The sequence below is a fragment of the Strigops habroptila genome, chromosome 2 (assembly GCF_004027225.2).
Source record: "Strigops habroptila isolate Jane chromosome 2, bStrHab1.2.pri, whole genome shotgun sequence".
Classification (NCBI taxonomy): Eukaryota; Metazoa; Chordata; class Aves; order Psittaciformes; family Psittacidae; genus Strigops; species Strigops habroptila.
The window spans coordinates 60,105,274-60,128,463 of NC_044278.2; the positions used below are offsets into that span (position 1 = coordinate 60,105,274).

Here is a 23,190-nt window from a genome sequence, read left to right on the forward strand (position 1 = left end):
CAACGCTACCCGCTTAAACAGGACTCTTGATCACAGCCTCTTCCTTCAGGAGTGAGGTTCACCGGGGCAGAGCCCGCTTCAGGTGACAGCTGGGGGCCTACCGCTGACCTGGTCCCAAGTTAATACAACTTATACACCGTCCTTTTAAACACCAGCCTCAACTCTGATAACGCTGCAGCGTTTTACGTTCCAAACACATTCCCACACCCGACCGCAGCCCAGACGCCCCGCCGCACCGGCCCCGCTCAGGAAGCCGGACGGGCCGGACGCGGGGCCACCACGCAGGCGCGGCCCCGCCCCTTTACCCCGCCCGCCAATCGGTGCCCCTGCGGCCTGCGGCGGGGAGCTTCCGCGCTGCGCCGGCCGGGACGGGGAGCTGCGGGCATGGCGGCGGCCGCTGGGCGCGTCCTGCGGCTGGGCGGCCGTTGGAGCGCGGCGGTGCCGGGCGGGCCGCGCGGCCAGGTGAGAGCCGCCCCGGGCCCTTCCTGCCGCCCCGGGCCCTTCCTGCCGCCCCGGGCCCTTCCTGCCGCCCCGGGCCCTTCCTGCCGCCCCGTTATGCGGAGCCCGCTCGGCTTCTGCCCGGGCGCGGGGCGCTCCATGCGGCGGCAGGTGGCGAGCGGGAGGGGGGGCGGAGCGCGGGTGTCCCTGCCGCGGTGACAGTGCGGAGGCCGCGGTTGGGCCGGGACGTGGTGCTGCTCTGTCCCCGGCCCCTGCCCCGGGCCGGCGGGGCTGCGGCCTAGCGGGCGCTGGCGGGGCTGGCGCCGAGAGGAGGCGGCGTTGGGGAGGGCGAGGGCCGGCCCCACCGTGAGCCGAGCTCACCTTTCTTGATATAAAGGGAAAGCGTAGTTAAAACCTGATACATTACGTATGTACCTAGAACTAACAAGGCAGTGCGTAGACCAAAGGCAACGCAAAGTTGTATCACAGAATGGTTTGGGGGTTGGAAGGGACCTTAAAGCTCATCTAGTTCCAAGTCCCCTGCCATGGGCAGGGGCACCTTCCGCAAGACCAGATAGTAGTATTTTAGGTTCATCACCTTGAATTGTGTTCGTTCAGCATGTAAGTAGGAAGCGAACTCTTCCAGTTCCTGCAAGAGAGAGGAATGTGCTCCACAAGTGTATTAACTTATGATTAAACAGCACTACCCTTTTGTTTTTAGAGATACTGGTGTTCAGCTGATTGCTGGTTCATTAAAAAGCTTGGCTGTGGTCAGTATTGAGGACAGCCACTGTGTTTGTGCAGTGGTATTCGATACACCTGTATATACATTTAAATAGTCACCAGCAAGTGGGTAAAAAGGCATGCTGGTAACACTTTCAAATTACAGAGTAATTTAGGATAATAAAGGTTGAAGAACTGTTTGGTGACAGAACTAAACCAAACTGTGGGGCAGCAGAAGATAGATGCAGTAAGGAAATGAAAGGTAATACTGGAAGGAGCAATTTGAACTGTTTATATTGGTTACTTCTAGATTAGCTTTGTCCGTTAGGGAGAAAGACCTGGTGCCCATCGGGGTAGTTCTTTATGCAGCACAAATACATGCGTTTAAGTTCTGCAGGGAATGAGAAACAGAATAAGGCTGAAAATATTCTAACGTTTGATTCCATTCTCAGTTGGAATAGTTTGTGTTGGTTTGGTTGTCCTATATCAAAGGTATGATTATGACAATGACTTAGTTTTCCTGGCAGGCACCTGCTTGAGTTTGAGCTGAAAAAGATTTGTGTTGTAAATGAGGAAATGATCTTGAAGGAGGACTCACTGTAGAAGGCAGGGCTGGAAGAGGCCTTGAGAGGTCATTTGTCTACTCCTCTCACCCCCTGAGGTGGGATCAGTACCTAAGTCTGTAGTTGTATGCAGCCCACCTAACTGTGAACCAAAGGATACGAGAAAGCTGGAGAGGGGCTTTTTCTAAGATCAGGTATTGATAGGACAAGGGGGAATGGCTTTAAACTGACAGAGGGTAGATTTAGGTGTAAGCAGGAGGCTCTTTACTGTGAGGGTGGTGAGGCACTGAACAGATTGCCCAGAGAAGTTGTGGCTGCGCCATCCTTGGCAGTGTTCGACGGAGGTTGCACGGGGCTTTGAGCAACCTGGTCTAGTGGAAGGTGTCCCTGCCCATGGCAGGGGGTTGGAAGTAGATGGTCTTTAAGGTCCCTTCCAATCCAAACCCTTCTGTGATATGAAGGGAACTAATGGGAGGTGGGTCCAGGAGACTTTAGAAACTCACCCTTCCACAGGTGTAGTTAACCTGTGGAACTCCTGAGGATGTTCAGGAAACTAAGCATTTATAGGAATACAAAAAGCCACTTGAGAAACTTGAAAGAAAATTCCACTGGGGACTGTTAAAAACCAGATATCAGCATGTCTTTGAACTGCAGATTGCTGGAAACTGGGGAAGTGTCCTGGGAAAATTATCAGTACTTGTCTTCTTCTTGTGCTTTTGATACCGGTTGCTGTTGAGGATGGGGTAATAAGTTGATATACTCTTGTTCTAACCTGCAATAACCATTTCTCACACTAAGCACTTACCTGCCCGTACTGTTGGGGAACTTTTTTTATGATGGCGATCCTAAAAATCTCTTGCTGGAGTTTAGTTCATTGCTTCTTGTCTGTCTTAATGGGAGAAGCAGTTTAATTTCTTGGGGATTTTTTTTTTTTTTAAATTTAAAAGTGTCTCACTTTGAGAAAGTGGAGAGAAACTTTGTAATTCCAGTCCCCTTAGCTTTGACTGAACAACAGATTTAGTTTCCTATTCTTCTAAATAAGCAAATTGCAGAGATTTAGCAGAATTCGTAAAGAAAAGAAATCACTTCTGATGTGATTGACTAGCTGTTCTCTGACAATTTCAGAGTACCATATGTGTTATTTAATTTGATTGGGTCAGGCACCTTATCTAAATCTCTGTAGATGGTATATGTACTGATACCAGAAAGAGATGATAGCATGTTGGTGACCGTCTTTCAGAACTACATACTTGGAATGGAGTAGCTTTTTCTGCAGTTACTAACTAAGCTGGAGTTGAAGAGCCTGTTGATTTTTAATAACTTGTGCCTCAAAACAACTGTATCTAAATTCTGCTCCCAGTTAAGCACATCTGACCACTTGCCATGTATCCGTACATTTAGAGCTGCCATTTATTTCCATAGCATACCGTATAAGCAAAACTTAATATGTAGGTTTGGTCAAATATGCACAGAAAGTAGATTTTCTGGGTGGGGGAGATGCAGTTTTACAGTTACCTGTTAAGAGACTTCATTTTTAGATGAAGTTTCTTCTGATTAAATACATTGTGAAATTTGGTATAAAAACTAATATAAAATCATTTATGCATATTTGCTGACACCTTGTGATACTTTCTGAAGTGTTTTACAGGATGCTTCTTAAAATGTAAACCTGATTCTGATTCATCTAATTATTTCATAGGCTGACTGAAATCTGAGATTATGTAAATATTGTTTAAGTAAATAAATTAAAACACTTTTTTGTAAAACGGCACACTAGAAAGCAAAAACTCACCTATTGAATGAAATGTAATTCTTTAGAAACTCGGGATGGGTCTGAGCATTTACATTCTATATGATTGCTACATAATACATGTTTTTTCTTGTGCAACAAGTGACTGGTAGACCACTGTTAGTATCTTGTCTGCTTGGTTCAGCAGCAGTAGCTCTGCCAGTAATTGGAGCAGTGGACACGGGGCAGCTTTAGTCCTGCATGCTGATGTGGTTCTACAGCTCCAGTTCCACATGTCTTGCAGAAGTTCTACCCCAAGGATAATTTTTTAGTACAAACTTGTGTGCTCCATGGTTTTGGAAATGGAGATGGTTGGTAATGTGCCAGCTTAGAGCATGGAAGCAGCATGAAAATGGTGCAACAGCAGGCGTGCCATATCATTTGCTGTCATCGTCTATCTCTGTAACTACCTCATTGTCAAATGGATGATGTTTTCTCTTGACTTGAAGCCTCCTGTCTCTGATTCCCCTTTCCTTGCATTCAAAAAATATGGGAAGCTTGATTCCTCTGTGATATGTGTTGATGTTCTATCCATATAACTCTAGAGAAGCAAAATCAACAGGACAAGTAAAAGGTTCTAGTTACTTCTGTTTTTGGAAAAAATAAGTTCAAGATGTTGACGTTGTCTGAAAATGCCTTTTTCTTTTCCTGAGGCAAATTTTATATAAGCTGATTTTCCATATATTTATAGTCTTCCTTGAAAATCAGGATTTGCCAAGCTGTTTTAATGCGAGGGAGTAGGGAGGGAGGGTTAGTACCAAGGAGTTGTATCCAGAAGTAAAGGCTTTCCGTTCTCCTCTGTCCTGGTGGAGAGTCTATTATTTCAGGGATATGTTAATAACCATTATTATTTAAAAAATGGCAAGGCTGCTATTTACTGAAATGCCTTATGAAACGTGTAAGAAGTGGATGCAAGCCTCTAGAAAGCAGAGGAGCACACTTTCTTGTTTGACTGAAATGCCAGAAGCATTTAGCTGCGCTTTGCAGTTCTTGCCTGTACCACCCATGAAATAGTACTCTTATCCCAGAAGAGGTACCCAATGCAGTAGATATTAATTTGCATAAGAGGCTGTTTTCTAATTATGAACAGTTTGTGTGTCCAGGGACTTTTGATTAGTGATGAATTGAAACTAGGGAAGAATATGAATAGCTTGAGGGAAGGAGGACAAAAATGAGAAAATTACAATAGAAATTGACAGGAATAAGATGAAAGCAATCTTTTTTAAAGTATTCCGTTTAAAGCATAGCAGAGAGAAAGCAATTTTGGGCCACATAATAAGGAATCATATGTTCATTAAAAAGAATTACAAATAATTAGTTACTATTAAGACAAGTAAGACAGAAGATGAATTGAATTCTTTCCTAAGGAGTGACTAGGAGAGAAGAATAGGGAATATGTAGACATACCTCTGCTTTCCAAGGAACTCACCAGAGCCTTGCCTGTGGAAAATGTGTACATTTTAAATTTTGATTGTTTTATTTTAATTCTGTATATGTTAATGTAACCTCACAGAAAACATGAATTAAAAAAAAAGGGGGGCAAACCAGGACTAGCATGGCACATGATACATATAAGCTGTGGAGAAACAAAGCAACAGTGGGCTCTTCAGCACCAAATTCTGCCTTGAAGCTGTTTTTAAATGTTTTCTGGCAGAGGTATTGGTTACTTTTCTGAGGAACATACCTTGGGGGGCATATCTTTATCTATGTCAGGTTGTAAAAGCATAGAGGGTCAGTTCTTTTCATCTCGTGTGACCTTGTTATTCCAAGATTACTTTACCATTGGTATTAAACCTTATTGAATTCATAGAACCTATCCTGCAGCACAGCCATGTACTATACATAGATTTAGGGCAGGATATTGTAGTCTTTATTCTAAACTGAAATTTTAAGTAGAGTTGTTAGATTTTGTGTATTGAATCTGGAGACACTCCTGGACAGGTAATTTTATCTGTAATAGCTTTACAGATGTGCATTTAATCAGCCCATCCTGGGCTGCAAGATGTCCAGAATACCAGCCGGGCTCTGTGAAAGTAGAAGAATAGCTGTGTTTCATTTCCTGCTCATGTAGGACTTGACTATGTAATAGACGACACTCAAAGCTTCTACTCACAGGAGGAGTTCATGCAAGGTAACACATGTTACTAACAGAAGGTGTAAGTTCGATCCGCTTTTGTGTTTGTCTTGCAAGTATATCCATGTAATCTTGTTTTGATGAGACATGTATAATTTTGGTTATAGTTGGGTTTGAAGATTACTGTTGTATTAGTTACAGGAAGATAGTAAGTATTTTATGCTACTCATATTAGCTTAACTCAGAATGGGAAAACAACCATCAAAATCGTTGGCATGTCTAAATTGTGATCTGGAGAAGATGATTCTTGGGACCTGGAGAACATTTAATTGTTTCACATACTAGCTTTATTCTCTTCCTCATAATGAGGACCCTAACTATTTCACTTTGTTGTGCATGTTTGGGTTTTAATGTTTGGCTAAATGCAGACTGGGGCTGCAGCTCCAAGAACACAGAGGCAATTTAATAATTTGCTTAAAGAAATGAAGGTAAAGGGAGGACTCCCCCTCTGCTTCCTTGCCCCGAGTTGTGTGGTTCAGTCACCTCATGTCAATGTCATCTCTTCTCCGAGCCTTCTTTGAATTGCTTGGACTTAACCAGCTCAGCTGAGGACTGGCCACTCACTGGGAGGGAGCAGAAATTCTGCCACATGTAGGCACCTGAGCCTGCCTTGCAAAAGGGTCCGAGTGCCAGAGCTGGTGCAGGGTGAGTGAAGGGAGTGGAAGAAAGAATGCTGGCAGGGGCAGGCTCTAGGGTGGGCATGCTCTGCCTTGTGAAACTGCACTGCCTGCTCACAAAGCCAAGCTGTGCAGTGTTGAAGGAGCTGGAGAGGTGTTTCAGAGTACTATGTTGTGAACACAACCAGGCATTTTTTCTGATTCAGAAATGATTCTTTTTCTGTCTTTGCTTTTCTGTCCCACACAGCCTTTTTACTTGTGATTCCCTCCTTCCCGCCGCCCACAGACAACCACACAAATAATCAGTTCTCATTCAGTTTGTGGAATAATTAAGCTGCAGAGGACTTTAATACTAACGTTGGAGAGACAAAATAGTGCATAATATTGGCACTAGGCCAGAATTGGGACATTATAGATAGCTCTGTCAGTGAAGCTCCTGTTTGTCTGGCAGAGCGCTTGATGGAAATCGGTCATCTTAACTACTGATTGCCTTGATAGAAGAAAAACCAAACCTGTATCCCATAAAGATCAAGTGACTTCTGAGCTGGTGTGATGCTCAGTAGTATTTCTGGTGAGACTTACTAGTTTTCTGATTGTTCTGCCTGAGACAGTGAAATAGCTTAAGAACTATTCTGGCATTATGAACAAGGAAGGAGGACTCCATAACCTTTCCAGAGCCTTTAGCACCATTTGTACAGCCACATCTGAAAGCCACCAGAGAGCTGCCCCACAGATTTTTTTCATGCTTTGTTATGGGATGCTTTTAGGTGAAGGCAAAACCTGCTTATTTACTGATAGATTTTTATCTGAAGACCGCATCTGTTGATCAGTGCTGTGTTTTGCTTCTGCTGGATGTTCCTGACATATGATACATCTCTTTCCGTCAGAAAAATCTTCAGAATTCATTGTAATGTGTGAAAACGTAAAGTTTTGGAATGTGTTTATCGATTTATGGGCATTAAACAATTGGAAGAAAATGGTTTCATGAAAAGCACTGCTTTATCTAACTTATTACAGTAATGCATTGAATCTTGTTATAGGTATGAATGGCTTGTTATATTATTCATGTTGTTTAGAGCTTACTGTGCCAAAAATGTAAAGTAACTCTCACTTTCTTTTTTTTTTTTTTTTTTGTTAGGTGTTAAGGCTAATCTGTACCACTAAAGCAGTGCAGAGGAGACATGTAGGAGCCCCAGGACCTGAAAAGTACACAGAGGAATTTATTAAAAAACAGATTGAAGAGTTCAACCTAGGAAAGAGACATTTGGCCAACATGATGGGAGAAGATCCAGAAACTTTTACCCAAGAGGATATTGATGTAAGTACAGTTGCTCTGTTGGAGAAGTAATTTACTGTAGAGTTTCAGATATTGAAAGCACTTTACTTCAGCATGAGCCCCTCAGCTCTCTGTGAATTTTAATCAAACTGTCAGAATAAGAAAGAATGCTACTATACTTTGCAAACATTGTGACTGTGACTGTGAATAGATATTCTACCCCTGCTACCATGTGAGGTCAGACATCACAGTATAGAGCTATATACCATATCGTGCTAAAGCACAGTAGGTTCTTTTTAAAAGTACTAATGGATAATTCCCTTGATATAAGGTTATAAGAGGCACCGTAAAGGTTTATGTAGCACTTTGAAACGTTTACCCACAATTTGACCTGCTGTGTATATTTAGGTCAGGTTTTCTTGTGTGATACTGTGGTTGCGGTAATGCAAATTAAATTTTATAGGATGTTTTACAACTAACACTCTGGTTTAGCTTAGAGATTTTAATATAGACGTGAATTTAAACTCTTATCAGTAGCTCCAAACATACTATTTTACTGCCATTCCGTCTGACAACTGATGGATGGGTGGCCTCCTCTTTGTCTGTGTCATTTAGGCTTATGTATAGATATTCTCCCTTTCACTCAGCAAAATGTTTTGTTGCATGGATTTTTTTATTTTTTTTTTTATGTCCCACTTGGTCTTCGCTTCTGTCTTATTTTATCACACATCAGAGGTACGGAGGAGAAATGTCATTTGGTGACATTCACTCTTAGGTGAAGCTGCGTGAAGTCTCATGGCTGAAGCTTTCTCTCCACAGCAGCAGCACTGTTACTATAGCCATGGCAGCACAGTATATTGGCAGGGTCTTTAGGGTAGGCATAGTAATGTGGTATGTGGGAAATGAGAAGTGTGCGTGGTTTAGCTTTTTCAAGGTGAGGAGTTTGTTGCCCCTCTCAGTGGCAAAATTCTGTCAGCATAGCTGTGTCCACAAAAGAGGTCTTGACAGCATGCTTGTGCCAAGAACGAACTAAGTCTGTAGGTGGTGATACAGGCTGATTTCAAATACATTTGACAGGCTTCAAAACTAAGTTTTGAAAACTTCCCCAAAATAGACAGTAGAGAAGAGACACACAGCTAATGGCCTGCTGAGAAAAAGGCTAAAATGACACTTGAGTTTTATCAGATATCAGAAAATCCGTAAGGGAAACTTGACTTCAAGTCACCAATCGGTAGGAAATCAAGCTTTACGAGTACAAAGCTTTGCACTAATACTGTGGCTACTTTCATTCAGAATTGGAGATGTCACTTTGCTCTTCTACAGAGAAGTGCCAATGCAGAGACCATTACAATCTTGGTGTAGAGTTGATAAGGTCCTGTCAGCAGTGAAAGTATTCATCGAGGCATCTGGGTCAGCAGTAATAACAGCCTGATACTCTACATTGGCTTTCTTATTTCTGTACAGCCTGTAGAGATTTCTTTTCCTGTATTTTTCAGATGTTCTTTTCTTACCTTTAATGACCTTTAACTTTTTGAGTTACTTTCTTGTATTCATGTACAGAGTTGCCACCAGAATACCTCCCATGTTAGTACAATACGATGCTGCTGCTAATAGTTCTGTTTGTTTGCTGAAAAAGCTAATAGTAGGAGACTGCATTAATCTGCAGTCTGGCTTCCTTCTTTGACAGGGTCTAGAGGGAAGGCTTACAGATGGCTTACAAGAAATTGAACTGCAAGAAATTGAAAATGACCAGATCTAAGTAGTGGTTTCTTCTTTATGAATCCACAACACTGGTAGTTTGCAAAAAATTAACTGAGCTCCATCATTAGTAAAAGCAGATACATTCTGGAAATGAGTTTTTCCAAATGCAGTGCAGGTGACAGGTATGGGGCTGCTTTGCACTCTGTTTCTGAAAAGATAGAGAATTGGAGTCAAAAGAGTAATGTTGTGTTTGGTGTTACCAAGTATCTATGGTACATTTTTAATTTCTTCGTGTTCCATCAGGTGTTGGAAAATAATTAGTGTGTGTAATAGTGTCTGCTATGCATAATTAAATTTCTGTTATAAAAATATAAAAGCTGCTTAAGCACTGGCAGGAGAATTATCAAGCTTTACATTTCATCGTAATAATTCTTTCTGATGAGTGCTTATATACCTCCATGTCTTCTACCGTTAATCAGCCTGTGCAGTGTACTTCCAAAGTAGACATCACAGGATTCTGTTCTTCACTGGAGTTTTAGGTATAGCTTAGTAAAAGCTAAACGTTGTGAAGTTTTAAGCAGGAAAGTAAGTTGACTCGCTAATCCTTCTGGATGTTGTGGAAGCAGAATCGCCTCATGCCGATGCTTTTATTTAGGAATGAAAAGTTAAGCTATGCATTACAACTGTATTTCTGGAGGAGAAAAAAATAAAAATCCAGCAAATTGATATATAACTCTGCAGAAGTCTACCAATTGCTTTTTAATTGGTATTATAGACCTCACTCTGAAGCTAGGATGTTTTATTCTCCTATGTGTGAATATGTGCTGTGAAGTTTTTCTAATTGATTTGCTTTGCCCATTCCATTTGATGTATCATTTTTCACAATATTTCATAATTTGTGCTCATTTCTAATGAACAGAGTCGTTAGGACAGGCATGTCTAAGTACAACTGACAGCTAACATTAGGTGCCAGATGCAGTTTATAAAGCTATGTAGAACTGCAGAGAACAGTTTAAATAAATTAGCACCTGTACATTAGTCTCACTTGCTGGTAATTTATAAGCGAATCAGTAGAGATGACATTTAGGTAAGTCATTGATCAAGTTAACAGCTGCATACTCACTGCCCAGCTGGGATACCTAATTAATAGAGATTACAGTCCTGACCTAGTGCTTTTCCCCGGTTGAGTCTGTAATCCTTTTATTTTGTAATTTAACTTTAACTTACGGTTATAGTAAATAGCCCACCTTCATTTTCCACTGTCAGTTCTGTTCTACTTTAAAGCCTAGAAATCGAAGTAAGATTAATACAAGAAAAGCATCTTAATCTTCATGACCTATTTATATCCCAGTATTTTTATTATGCATTTTTATGCAGTCACTAAATGCTTTCCCAGATGTGAGCTCATCATAAAGCAATACTCTTTCTCCATAAGAGTTAGTAAAACTCAAAAGCGAGAGATCTGTGCTCATTTTCTCTTGTTGTCTGCCCTATGACCTAATAAATTGTTGTCAAGCAGATGGAATAATTTGAATCTAAAATACGTGTTTATCTTCACTAGCATATATATTGTTGCAAAACTATAAGTAAGGTTGTTAACTATGAAAATGTTAAATATGGAAAAACTTCATTCCTCATAGGGTATAGTTTTGTTTAATGAATGAAGACTTTAATGAAAAATAGGTTGTATTCATTTGCTTTTAAAAGTGGTTCAACACATCTGATTTCTAAATAACATTCAAATTTTAGTAACACAGTGTTAGAAATGAGTGAATATTGGCATATGTGAAATGTCAGAAACATTATTCAGGACAAAATGCTGTTACCTGCAAGAAGTGTGTTGTCCAGCACTGTCCTTACAAGAAATACTCGATTTTGTATTGTTTTTCAAATAGTTGAAGCTAGAATGCTCTTTTCAGCATTTTTTTCTCAGTGGAGCCAAACTCTGCATCAGTATTTTCTTGCTTCTGTTTCAAAGTCCATCTGAATTGATGACTGCTGTATTTTATTTTTTTTTCTTTTAGCTCTTTTTTTATATTGACCAGTGTTTTGAAAAGTTGAAATGAAGATGGGAATAATGACTGTTTCTTTCACCAGGTTTTTGGTATATTTTTGCTCTGCAAGCTCAGGACAAGATGTTAATTTTTGTTTTGAAATTATTAGTTGGTATAAAAATAATGTAATAAAAAAGGTGGGGTTTTTTTTCATGTAATGCTAGCATTTCTTATTTCCTCAAGTGATGGTATTAAAATGATATATCACTGTGAAGTTGAAATTTCTTTCTCTCTAAGCCAGAACTCAGATAAAGTGACAAATAATTGGGTGGTTTCAATAAATTTTAGTAGTTAACTGTTAGAGAAGGATTTTTGTTTTATAAGGTAAACTTAGGTGTGTCATGGATTTTTTTTTTTTTTAACCGTTTAATCTTTGTTAAATAAATAAAACCATTTCAGAGTTAACATTTCATGTCCCATTCTTTCATTCACTCCTGTTTCTGCCTCAAATAGTCTGGATTTTGGGTGCTGAAAAGTTTTAAAGTATACTGCTAGTGTGGTTAGAAGGGAAAACAGCTGTTCCAGCAAACATCTCAGTCTGAGAAATGCTGAAGTACAGAGGCTAAATAACGTGATTCAAGAGGCAAGGTTTAAGAAGAAAAGTGGCTCTTGTGTGATCAAGTTGAGGAGTAGAAGAAGCTGAAACAGCTATTGCTCAGGTGTTTCATTAAGCGTTATGGCATAAAGTGTCACTTCTCTCTTCAGTGTTTTGATGATTAAAGTTTCGTGTATATTTAAAAAAGAATGAGCTGGATTCTTGAGTCCCCTTCCAAAAAGGATGCTGTTGCAAGGGAACCCCAGGGTGGAGGTTTGATTTTGGTTTTTTCTTTTTCTTTCTTTCCTTCCTTGTTTTCTACAAAATACCTTTTCTCCCCGGATATTACTTAGATAACTATCTTTGCACATGATTTGAGCCATGAAAATTAGTGGAATGTTTTGAGCTGTAGATTCAGCAAAAGTATGGGAAGACACTTGAGCAAGATTGATTTGCCCTGCCAAACCTCTCTTCCTTATGGCAGTTTATTTAAGGACTGAACTGTTTCAGTCTCCTTTCCCTATCCCAGGATGACTCAGTCAACTCTATTTGAATTAAAGTATTGAATTCTTAATTTCTCAAGGCTTAAGGGTAAAAAAACCAAACCCATAACCCTTATTGACCCAGCTGAACTTGTTCGATTCAGAGATAGTCTGATGTTTGAGGGAGTGAGTGAACAAAACTTCTTGGCATGTAGGAAGGGAGGGAGGATCAGAAGTCAGAATGTGCAACATGCAGTGCTGGAGATATTATTTAATGAATTGGTTTGCATGTTTGAAGGACTGCCAGATATGTATTTATTTAATAGGGATGGAAGCTTGTTCTCATTAGTCAGACTGGCTTGAATTCTAACTTACAGCTGCAAGTGAAAGACATCGTAGTCCTGTGGGCAGTATATTGACTCAGGCCATCCCTCAATAAGTGATGATACGACAGGATTCCTTTCAGTTTGTTACAGGAATGTTGCATTCACTAGCACAGTTTCAGAAACGTCTGATGTAAACCATGTTGTTGCTAACATGTATTCATTACTATCTGCTATTTTTAAAGGTGTGACTGGATTTCCGTCCCTCCCCCCGTGCATGTGGATTACTGTTAGAGTTTAAAAACATACACTTTCAAATCCCAAAAGGAAATGGCTAATTCTTTTAGTAACTTATAGCAGAAGCAGGCTGTACCCATTCCACCTTTTTCCAGTAGTTTGTGTGATGATTTTTGGAAATGCTATTGTGATACTAGGTATCCAGATTTTTAATTGTGTTTCTGCTGAAAATAATTATGGATGTTTCTTTTTTGAAAGTTGTGTTTTATTTCCAAAGACAATGGTAACCGTGTGATTTAGCAAATACAATTGTGAAATAGCAGTGGATGCCAGAGTGGGGTGAATGAATCTTGCATAGCTGAAATGAAGAAAGTAGTTCTTGGTCATATTGAGCATGACATTTCCTTTCTCATCTAGAGTTCAAGTCAAATTAAGCACTAGAAGGAGGATATGGGCCATGACCCTTAAGCAGAAGACCACTCCTGGAATGGAAGACTGCAGCTAAGCCTAAAAGGCTTCTTGGGAATTTTACTGCTAGCATTTAAAACCTTGATTATAAAGTTTTAAGAGGGTCATTCACCTGCTTCTTGTATGTTCAGGAAAACGCAGAATGTGCAGTTAATTCTATACAGAATTTTGATTTGAGACATGGAGATTCCTGAAAGGAAGCCTGTGTTCCAAATCTTGAGACATTGTCAAAAGATTTCAGGAAAATATTTCATGGTTATTTATGTGCTCCAGCTGCAGTTTGGAGAGACTAATTCTGATGCCATTCCTAAGGTTGTTCCACCGTCTTATTTTATTGCTAGTACACATGAGTGTTGAGAATTACACGTTTTTCCGAAATGCTCTTTTTCTACAAAACAAACATTTGCATGGACAAAAATCAGCTTCTATACATGTAGTTTCCGAGAGGCTGACTGTTATGCTATGTATTTGCTAAAAGTACAGCCTGAGGACACAGCTATTTAAAATCAAGGAGAAACTTCTGAACAAAGTTGAACTGGAATCTGTTGAGTTCCAGGATAGTTCCTAATGGGAAGTAAAGACAAATTGTCCATTCTTAATTACATTTCTATAAAAAGGGAGAAGGCAGGACAGGACTCTATTTCTTTTTATTTTGGAACAACAAAAAAGTGAACTTACAAAGTGAACTATTCTTTGGCTAGTTGTGTGGAGAGCAGAAAGTAGATGGTAGGATTTCTTAATGCAGGGTTTGTTTATGCTTTAGTGTGAAAGACACCAGTATACACTCAAATAATATAAAATATACTTTCTAGAAGTAGAAGGTCTCCAATGGCATCCACTCTATTCGTTATAAATGTTGTTATTATAAATGCTAAATTGTTATATTTGGCATTTATTAAGGTGTCATAGTTACAGTAGCTGTTTTGACTGAGATTCTGGAAATGTTTGTATAAAGACTATGCCTTAAGTACACAAACAGTCAGTCTCAGTATCCCGTAATAAATTCTGTTAATATATTATATAAGGTGTTTGTTTAACATCATTTGGCTCACAGCTGATTTCTCTATTGTCATCATAATTAATCCCCATTTGTTCATAAATAGGTGTTCACCTACTGTGTGTATGCATAAAATGCCCATTGACTAACAAATGGGAATACAGTAGTCACTAAGAGAAACAAAATTACCATTTCATAAAATCAAGTTAAGCCTTTTGTTTGCTTCAGAATTCTCAAAATTTCTGCTCAGAATGCCAGTAGGGGATTAATGAAAGTAATAGGTTAGGTCTTTTTACACTCCATGCATATTAAATCAGTTGAAGCACTGACAAACCACTCCATGTCCATGGAAAAAAATATCAGCAAGCAATAGCCCTAAGGTAACCTAAGCAACAAAGAGCCATTCTTTTTAAGATTTTAAACTCTGATTTTATTGTAATTCTACTTTTCTGTACTGTCTAATGGAAATATAAACAAGACCACTGCCAAAGGGGTTTATTCAGTTAGTCCCTGTTACTGTACAAGCACAAGATTTCTATCTTAAGCACTACTACCCACTGTCTGAAGTTGGCTACTCTTGTCAGACCCCTACCTTTGGGGGTTTTTGATGGCTAGCATTTTCTGTTTTGTTTTTAAAAACAAATGGAAATAAACAGCTCTCATAAATGCATACTTTTGCTTTATTAAATCATGTTTTAGTTACACTGAAGGGGGCAAGTAAGTTGATGTTGAACAGAAATGGATGTGGAATATTGGTATACCTATTTTATTTGTTGGAGGCAAATACTACTAACTTTACACATCACATGAATAGTGGTAGATACTGGTTAAGTAAAACCAAATGGTATACCTTGTAGGTAGTGAAAACAGTGGTAAACAATGAGTGTGTAATGAATGTCATATGTTGTTTTTAAATTGTTTTAGCAAACCCTCATGTATTTAAGGTGAAGAAAGATGTCATATAACAGTCTGTCTTCTGAGCAGTTCAAGTTCAACAAAGATTGTAGTGATGCACAGTTATTTCCAAATTCAGTGGTCAATACAATGCTTATTTAGGCTATGTAAAATATCTTCTACTGCCATTGCTTTTAGACTTCTAGAGAAAACTATAGAGAAACTGGGACTCTATGTGTGTAAAACTTTGCTTTGTCCAGTTGCTTTAAAGAAGATTTCCATGCTTGGTCTGTTAACGTATTTTCACAAAGATAAATGTTGTGATTTCTTCTAGAAGTCACAGCACTTGAAATTTTAGGGGAAAATCACTAGTTATATAATGGTGGTCTTTGCACTTGAGTAGTTCTGGTAAGTTATGATAAATGCATACCATAAAAACTAAACTGAAGAAGAAAATTCATTCATTCTGATACAGTAGAGTGCAGACTTCAGAATGAGGTTTAACTTTTCCTGAGGATTCCTAAGGTAATGATATGCTTTTCAGCACAGCACATATATGGCATTCTTTCTTACTGGTTTGGTTGCCTACTGTACAAAAGTTACACTGTTTTTCCCGGTGGGAAAGTACCTAAGAAATATTTTGATGATGCTTTTGTGGAAGAAAAAAATTTACATATATGATCTCTCTTTTTGTTTTCAGAGAGCTATTGCCTATCTCTTTCCTTCTGGCTTATTTGACAAACAAGCTAGGCCCATGATGAAGGTAGGATTTTTTTGGTTGCATTTCTAAATAGCTGTAGCATGATTTTAAGTAACTTTTTCCTTTTGCTGATACTTGTTTGTTTGTTCACAGCATCCTACTGAAATTTTTCCAGAGCAGAGGAGTAAGTGTTCATAGTTGGTATTATTATTGTTGTTAAGAATTTTTGCATATGTATAATATCTTATTTTCACAGATTTACTTTTTTTCCAATGTTCCTAATAACTGCTAAGACACAAGCAGTAAAAGCCTGATCTAATATTCTAGTTTTTAGGATAAAAAGTACTGCTAGATTCTGGAATACCAGTGTTCTTTTCAGACATCTTGTTAACTGACTATAGATAAATGTTTTTCATTGTTTAAAAATAAACAATAGGTAGGATGACGTGCAGAATCTGTTGAAGTCATGGGAAAACCTTTTGTTGAATTCAGTAGCTTTTTGTCAGAGCTGTCTATCACAGGCATAAAATATTCATTAATACTATTTTAAACCAAAGTTTTCCTGGTAACTTCATTGCTCTAAAAGCTTAGAAATTACATCTTTGAAATTGCCAATTGAGAGAATAGGGAGAGTGGAAACTCTCCCAATCATGCCTTGGTTTTGACCTGAAAATTTTAACTCTGCACTTGCATCTGTACTGTCTTTGGCCTTGCTCTGTACATGCTATGTGAAGTCCCAGTTGTCAGTGATATTCCAGTGTGTCGGTCAGTGAGAATTTCACTGAAACTGCCAAATTAATTTTACATAAAGTTATGTCAAAACCTGTGGTCCACTTTTGACTCATGTTTGGTATGAACTAGTAGCATGGGTGTGAAATTCTACATTCACTGAACTATCAAGTCCCAGATGGACACCTCTGATTATCAGTGGAAATCTGACCATTTTCTGTTCTTTTCCTGTTCGTGGAATTAATTGATACTTCATGTTTTTGAGGCTTTGTGTGTCTTTTAGAAAGCTAAATTATCTGAAATTTTTGAATTTCAGATTTCAAATGGTGTCATGCATTATTTTCTAATTTCATAGTATTGTGAAGTGAAAAGTAGGAAGCAAAAAGGTAGGAGGGAGTTAGTCATTATGCAATTTCAAAAATCGAAGGGCTGTTTTACAGCAGAGCTAAACTACTATTCTATATGTTCTCAGGACTAAAGAATTCTTTGAAATACTAGCTGTGTCCTGAGGAGTGTAAGGACTAATTAGTATAAGTATGTATATTTGTATTTACATCTAAAAATAACACTTGCAATTAAGTATCTCCTTTAAAGCAGCTTTGTCTTGTCTATGCATTATATCTTTGATAACTTTAAAGTACAAAAATGTAAATACCTGAACAGTAATTTCGACTAAATAGACTTTCACAGCTGCATACGTGGAAATTCACTTATTCTACTAGTAGTATGTGTGGCTAAAAGCCTCTTCTATTCCTTCTGTTCTAGTAAGTTTTGCATCTTTACATTCAGCTTCTGCTGTATTATGTCTTAACACTCTAATGCAATACATATCATGCTTATCAGACAAGTTCTTGGAGTCTTGCCTTTGTCTATAGCTTATAGATAGCTTCATTTGAACTTCACTGGATAAAGTGGCTAGGACTTTCTCTACATTTCAATTTGTAAAGAGCTCACAGGTTATTTTTGTCACTTTATCTGGAAAGTATCTTTGTCATGTTGGGGTTTTTTTTGGTTTGTTTTTTTTTTTTTTTTCCTGGAAGTGGATTTTTTTTTTCCTTTAATAACATCTTTTTAATTAACCAAATAAACTGGATGTGCTGAATTATATGGAACATACATTTCTTGCTGAATGAATTATACAAACTATAGGATAGGTCTTCGTATTTACATATTCCACATGTATCAACATGAACAAGTCCTAAAATCACCCAGTTCTGAATACGGTTGTGTTACCTGCAAAAAACAATTGTATGAATACTTGATTTAGTTTAGAAGTATTATACTAACAAAAAAATTGCTCTGGGTTTAAAGCACCATTTTTCTAGAACTGTTAATCTTTCAGGGTCATTATGTAGATTTCAGTTGTCTCGTAATTTGTATTTCTTCCTATTCTAAAAGGGATAGTTCTATCTGTAATACCAACTATACAGTCTTTGAAAGTTTATTTAGGATGTACATGTTAAATGATCTTTAGAAACATTATATTAAATATTTGGTTATAATTGCTGATGGAGATTGGTTTTTAACAAGCTAGTCTAAGTCGTTAGATTTCTGGAGATGTTGAACACCCGTAAAATGTCTTTGTTCTCTGATATTTAAAAAAGTAATAGGTATTATGAAAGAGGTTTATAACTGCAATTAAATACAGGGGATTTTATTTAGTGAGTGTATATTGCTTTCTTGTCTAATCTTGCTTTTCATTAGAAATCCAATGGGGAGAAGATGGCCGACCGTTTCACTTTCTCTTTTATACTGGCAAGCAGGCATATTATTCATTAATGCATGTAAGTATGTTATAATTTGTAATAAGTAATGTTAGATCCCAGTCAAGTATGTGTTATTCTAGAGATGCGCATCAGGAGCTGCTGAGTTTACTTATGTTTTCACAGGAGGCCTTAATATCACCACTGAAGCTAAATGAAGTGTATATTTTTATATCAGAATATCCATTATTAGGGGCATTTTTATATCACATTTAAGCAAATAGACCACATAATAGTTCTCACTATTAATTTTTTGGCTTATTTTACAGTTTTAGCTGTGGACTAGGTTTGAATAGTCCAAATGCTTTCTTGTAGGCAGTATCTGGTTAGCAATGGCGAATGCATATACAACAAAAATACGTAGTTTTAGGAAAATTCAGCATAGAATAGAGAATAGTTTGTTTTAGTTTGTGGGTTTGTTTTTGTGGGTTTTATTTTTTTTTCCCCCTTGAAGGGCAGAGCTGTAGGAAATGTTATTTGTGCTGACATTCAGTGTGAAGAAAATTTGCATTTAAACTGCTTAATTGATTTTTCCAAGACTCTTCCATTCATGCAAACTTAAGGCTTTTTCTGATTAGTGTGGTTCCAGGAGTAAAGGATCTGCATTTGTTTACCTTTATGAAAAAAGCTGTATCTAATAGAACATCACTAGACCCTGAGTCTTAATGTGAATGATGAACAGACATTTCGTATCTATGACCATCAATAATGCCAGCATTTTCTACCTCTTTAGAAGAGCTTATAGAAAGATGTGCATGTTTCTGACATGTATTTAGAGAAGACAAAAGCATTTATAATGTATGCAGAAAGATTTAATTGGACAATCATGTCAGATTTTGTTTCCTCATTAGATAGTCTTATAAAGCTAGTTCTGTGGTTAGTCTGTTGTCAAAAAAAATAAGCTTCATGTTCTCAAATTCGGTTCACAGCTTTACTGAGTGTAGTGTTTTTACTAGAATTATCTGATATTTATTTGCATTCTGCGTACCCAAAGGACAAAATCCCCACTTGTCAGGTACATTTATTTCTTTGGGAGAATAAAACCCACCCCTCAGCCCCTCAACCCCCCCCCCCCCTTTTTTTTTTGTTGTTGACCTTGGGCAAATGAGCTTCTTGCCCTGGCAGAAATGAAATGAATGATAAATGTAGAGTGTGTCTTTGCTGAGTAATGGAGCTGCAGCATAGGCTTTCCACAGAGGTTTTCTCCTGCGCAGCCTGAGGCAGCCCGAGGACCCCTGCTGTTCATTTAAATAGGTATGTCAAATCTGCCTCGAAACGCCGCTGGTTTGATCTGTGGTAATATTTGTGAAGGTTCCATATGGACTTGAGCCCCCTGCAGTGCTAAGAAATAATGTACAACGCTTCATGGTGCAGACGCAAATTTTCTCTGAAAAGGGATGCAATGCTGCGTTTTAGCTGTCGGAGAGGATGATGGAGCTGACGCGCTAGGCCTGTCAACTTGTTACACGGATGGGTTGCACACAGCAAGGCTGTGGAAAATCTGTGCCTTTTAACTTTTCTACTTAATCACGGTTGTAGCATTGCCTTTAGACTGTATGCTACATTAATTCTCTTCCTGCCTTCTGCCTTTCATCCCAAGTTTCACGGAAAAAAAGTAAAGCATGCAGGTCTTGTAGAGGAGCCTTATCAAACAGCTGTCATCTGACAAGCCATTTGCATTTGTTTTGGCTGAAACAGAGCAACCCAAGGGCAAGATGTTTTGTTGCATTCCATCATAATGAAGAAATTACAAATTTTACAAGGAGCACGAGTTTATTTTTAGCTCTTCCTAGCAGTTAGAAAGAGTACGCAAGCTTGCCTTGGAAATCTCGAAAAGAATAGTGTGCATCTTGTTCCTAACAGTGTGGCAACCACCTTCAAACAAATGGGTTTGACAAATGCATTTTTCATTAGTATAGGATACTTGAGTGTGCTACTGTTTCTGAATTTTTTCATTAAATAGGCTTTTATAAATGTAAATCCATTAAGTGAGGTTTAACAGGGTTTCTTTTTTAGTCAGCCAAATGAAAGCTGAAATCTGCATGAAATTCCCAACATTGTTTTAACCTCTTATTAGACTAATGTGTATTTAACAAAATGTATTTTTAAGTCTCAAAGCTAATTAATTTGGCTAGGGAAAAAAGGGGGGTGTATGTTAATACAGTCTAGTGTAAGTAATCAATCCCATTTGAGGATGTCTTTTAAATTGGTATATTAAGTCTAATAAATCGGATAAACATAATATTTAGCTTAAACTTGTATGCCATTAATTACTACATAGACTCATGTGGAACTTGAATTTTATGAATTGCTAGCAATATAACTGATCACAGCATTATTTGTTTAATTAATGCTAATAAATAATATTATACACTTACTAAAAATAAACTGTGTATATTTGCATGTATTATATCCGCCGATATATGTGTTGTTATGCCTTGAATATTAAGTGAATTTTCATAAAGGATATTTGCTTTATACTCCATTGTTGTCTTTGTTCTGCCTGTTGAATAAAGTTTAGCTGCAGGGAAAAGGACAATTTATTTTTCTTGATACACAAAATAATGTTTATTGCATGAAACACCATTTCACAAATGTTCGATATCGTATTTGATCATCATTTAACTTAAGAGTTTTCCAGAGTAATATATTTTTCTAATGTGCAGAACAAGACAAAATGGTTTCTTAATACCATTTTGTCTAACAAAGTAGTAATTTTATGTAGTAGTGTTTCTCATACTTTTTTAGAAATATCAGAGATTGTTTATCAAAGGTAAATGCTCTAACAATAGAGCATTTTAAGTCTTAAAAAAAAAAAACAAACCAAAAACACAACCCAAAACAAAAAAACCCCCCACAAGCAAAAAAAACAACTAAAAAAACCCCAAAGTATATGCTGAAGTCAAAACTGCATAAGAAAAGAAAAAGGCAAATTGATGTAAAATATCATCTGCAGCATATTTTAACCAAAATGTTAAAATATTTCTTATCATAAAAATATCTGCTCCTAGGGTTTCATTTGTTAATTCCTTCCCTATTTTTCTAATGCAGAGTAAAATAAGATTTTATTTTAAGAACGCATCCTTGTAGGTATGTGAAATTTGATCTCTCTATTAGAAATGGACGCATTTCAGTACATAGACAATCTTGTAAAATCAGCTATTTTGATTGTGTAATAGCTGAGTTTACAAGGCACACAGATGTGTACATTCATGAATTGGACTATTGAATTCTGAAGTGATTAGTAAAATCTTCACCTGTCAGCTTTGAAAAAGCAACTGTGTCTTCCGAAGCTTTCTTTAGCCGTTGGGGAGTGAAGATTTGTCAGATAAATTATTAGGCATTACATGTGATTCCTGATTTTGCAAAGGCTCATCCAACATACTTTACTTCACACGTGAGTGGTCCTTTTAGTCTATTGACTTCATCTTTATACAGAGATGAAATACATGCATTAATTTTTTTTTTAAATATTTCAGGCCAAAATTCTATTTCATAAGAGATGCAAGTCCACTTTCATTGCCAGAAATATGCAGGAAATTATATTTAGTGGTTTTCTTCACTTGGAAGTATTTTAAAATACTACTTTTTAATGTCATTTGGCTTCATTTCTTGTGTAAAAGGTTTTCTGTAGGAATGGACATAATTACTGTAATTTAACATGAACAGTTGAAAGAGATCATTTTAATTGTTAGAAGTGCACATTCTTAGAACTTAAATGGACAGTGGAGTGTTGGTATTCTTTGGGAATACCTAGGGAGGGTCTTCAGGAAAATCTTGGTCCAGTTGTTGTAAAGCTTGCTTTGTCATTTTAACAACAAATTTCTGAGGCTAAAAACTAGTGGGTGGCAACCCATATCTCATTTTATTTGCCTGTGTTTATTGGTAGTTTCTGAGTATGATGACAAAATCCTTAAGTGTTCCTTGTGTCGTGTTAACCTGCAAATCCTTCAGTTGCTTCTTTAGAAGCAATTCTGATTGTAGTCAGTCTGTCCCAAGGTAACAACAGTGATTCCCTCCCCCTGCCCTTTTTTAAAGAACAGTTGTGTGTTTATTGAGCTCCTGGTTCATGTATTTTTGTGCTGACCATTCCAATACATAAATGTACATGATGGAGTGTAGTGAAGATGGTGGCTATTTGAGGGGGCAGACTGCAGACTGCTTTTGCCAGCTGGGAAGGTGACACTCAGTGCCTTACGAAGGCAAGAGGTAAACTGGGAGACTAGCACCAAAGCGAAAAACTGCCTTATATATAAGACCCAGTAACCCAGTACCTCTTCTGATCATCTAACACTGGAATGTTGTCTTTATGCCTGGTTTGACTGCTCCCAAATGCAGAAACTTGTGGAGCTCGCAGGATTCTCTACGCCTTTTCCAGCTGAGCTCTGCCCAGGTAGCTGAGGGACAGCCACAGCACTCTTTCCCCTTCCCTCCCTCTACAGTCCCAGGCAGAACCTTCCATACTGATTCTTTCTCATGTCTAACTACAGATGCCTAAAAATTGCTTGGTGTCAGGCACATCTCATGCCCTCTAACCCAAACCATGTTTATGCTTTTAATATATAGGCAGTAATTTTTGCAGCCTAATAGTCAGCTCTGAATGGAGCCATTAAGATTATTAGTGATGTGACGTGAATCTTGCCCACAGTGATGCTGCAGTATCTTGGTATCTTAGAGATCTACAGATTATTTATGAGGTTTGGAAGTATTTGGAAGTACAATTTCTAGTACTCTTTTCTGTTTCCCGTGATTGAAGATAGACTTTTT

At 38.0% G+C, this 23,190-nt stretch overlaps 1 protein-coding gene across 2 annotated transcripts in view; it reads left to right on the forward strand.

The window, feature by feature from the left end:
- The first annotated feature begins 285 nt into the window (after nucleotides 1-285).
- MRPS9 (mitochondrial ribosomal protein S9) overlaps nucleotides 286-23,190 on the forward strand; it is a 34,622-nt gene continuing 11,717 nt past the window's right edge. Inside the window, exons 1-5 of one of the 2 annotated variants that reach the window (XM_030477160.1) lie at nucleotides 286-462; nucleotides 7,403-7,582; nucleotides 15,932-15,994; nucleotides 16,085-16,115; nucleotides 18,365-18,444. In XM_030477160.1, coding sequence (XP_030333020.1) covers nucleotides 385-462; nucleotides 7,403-7,582; nucleotides 15,932-15,994; nucleotides 16,085-16,115; nucleotides 18,365-18,444 — 432 coding nt within the window. In that variant the 5' untranslated portion in view covers nucleotides 286-384. The remainder of the gene's footprint in view (nucleotides 463-7,402; nucleotides 7,583-15,931; nucleotides 15,995-16,084; nucleotides 16,116-18,364; nucleotides 18,445-23,190) is intronic. The other variant, XR_003990162.1, reaches the window with a different exon arrangement.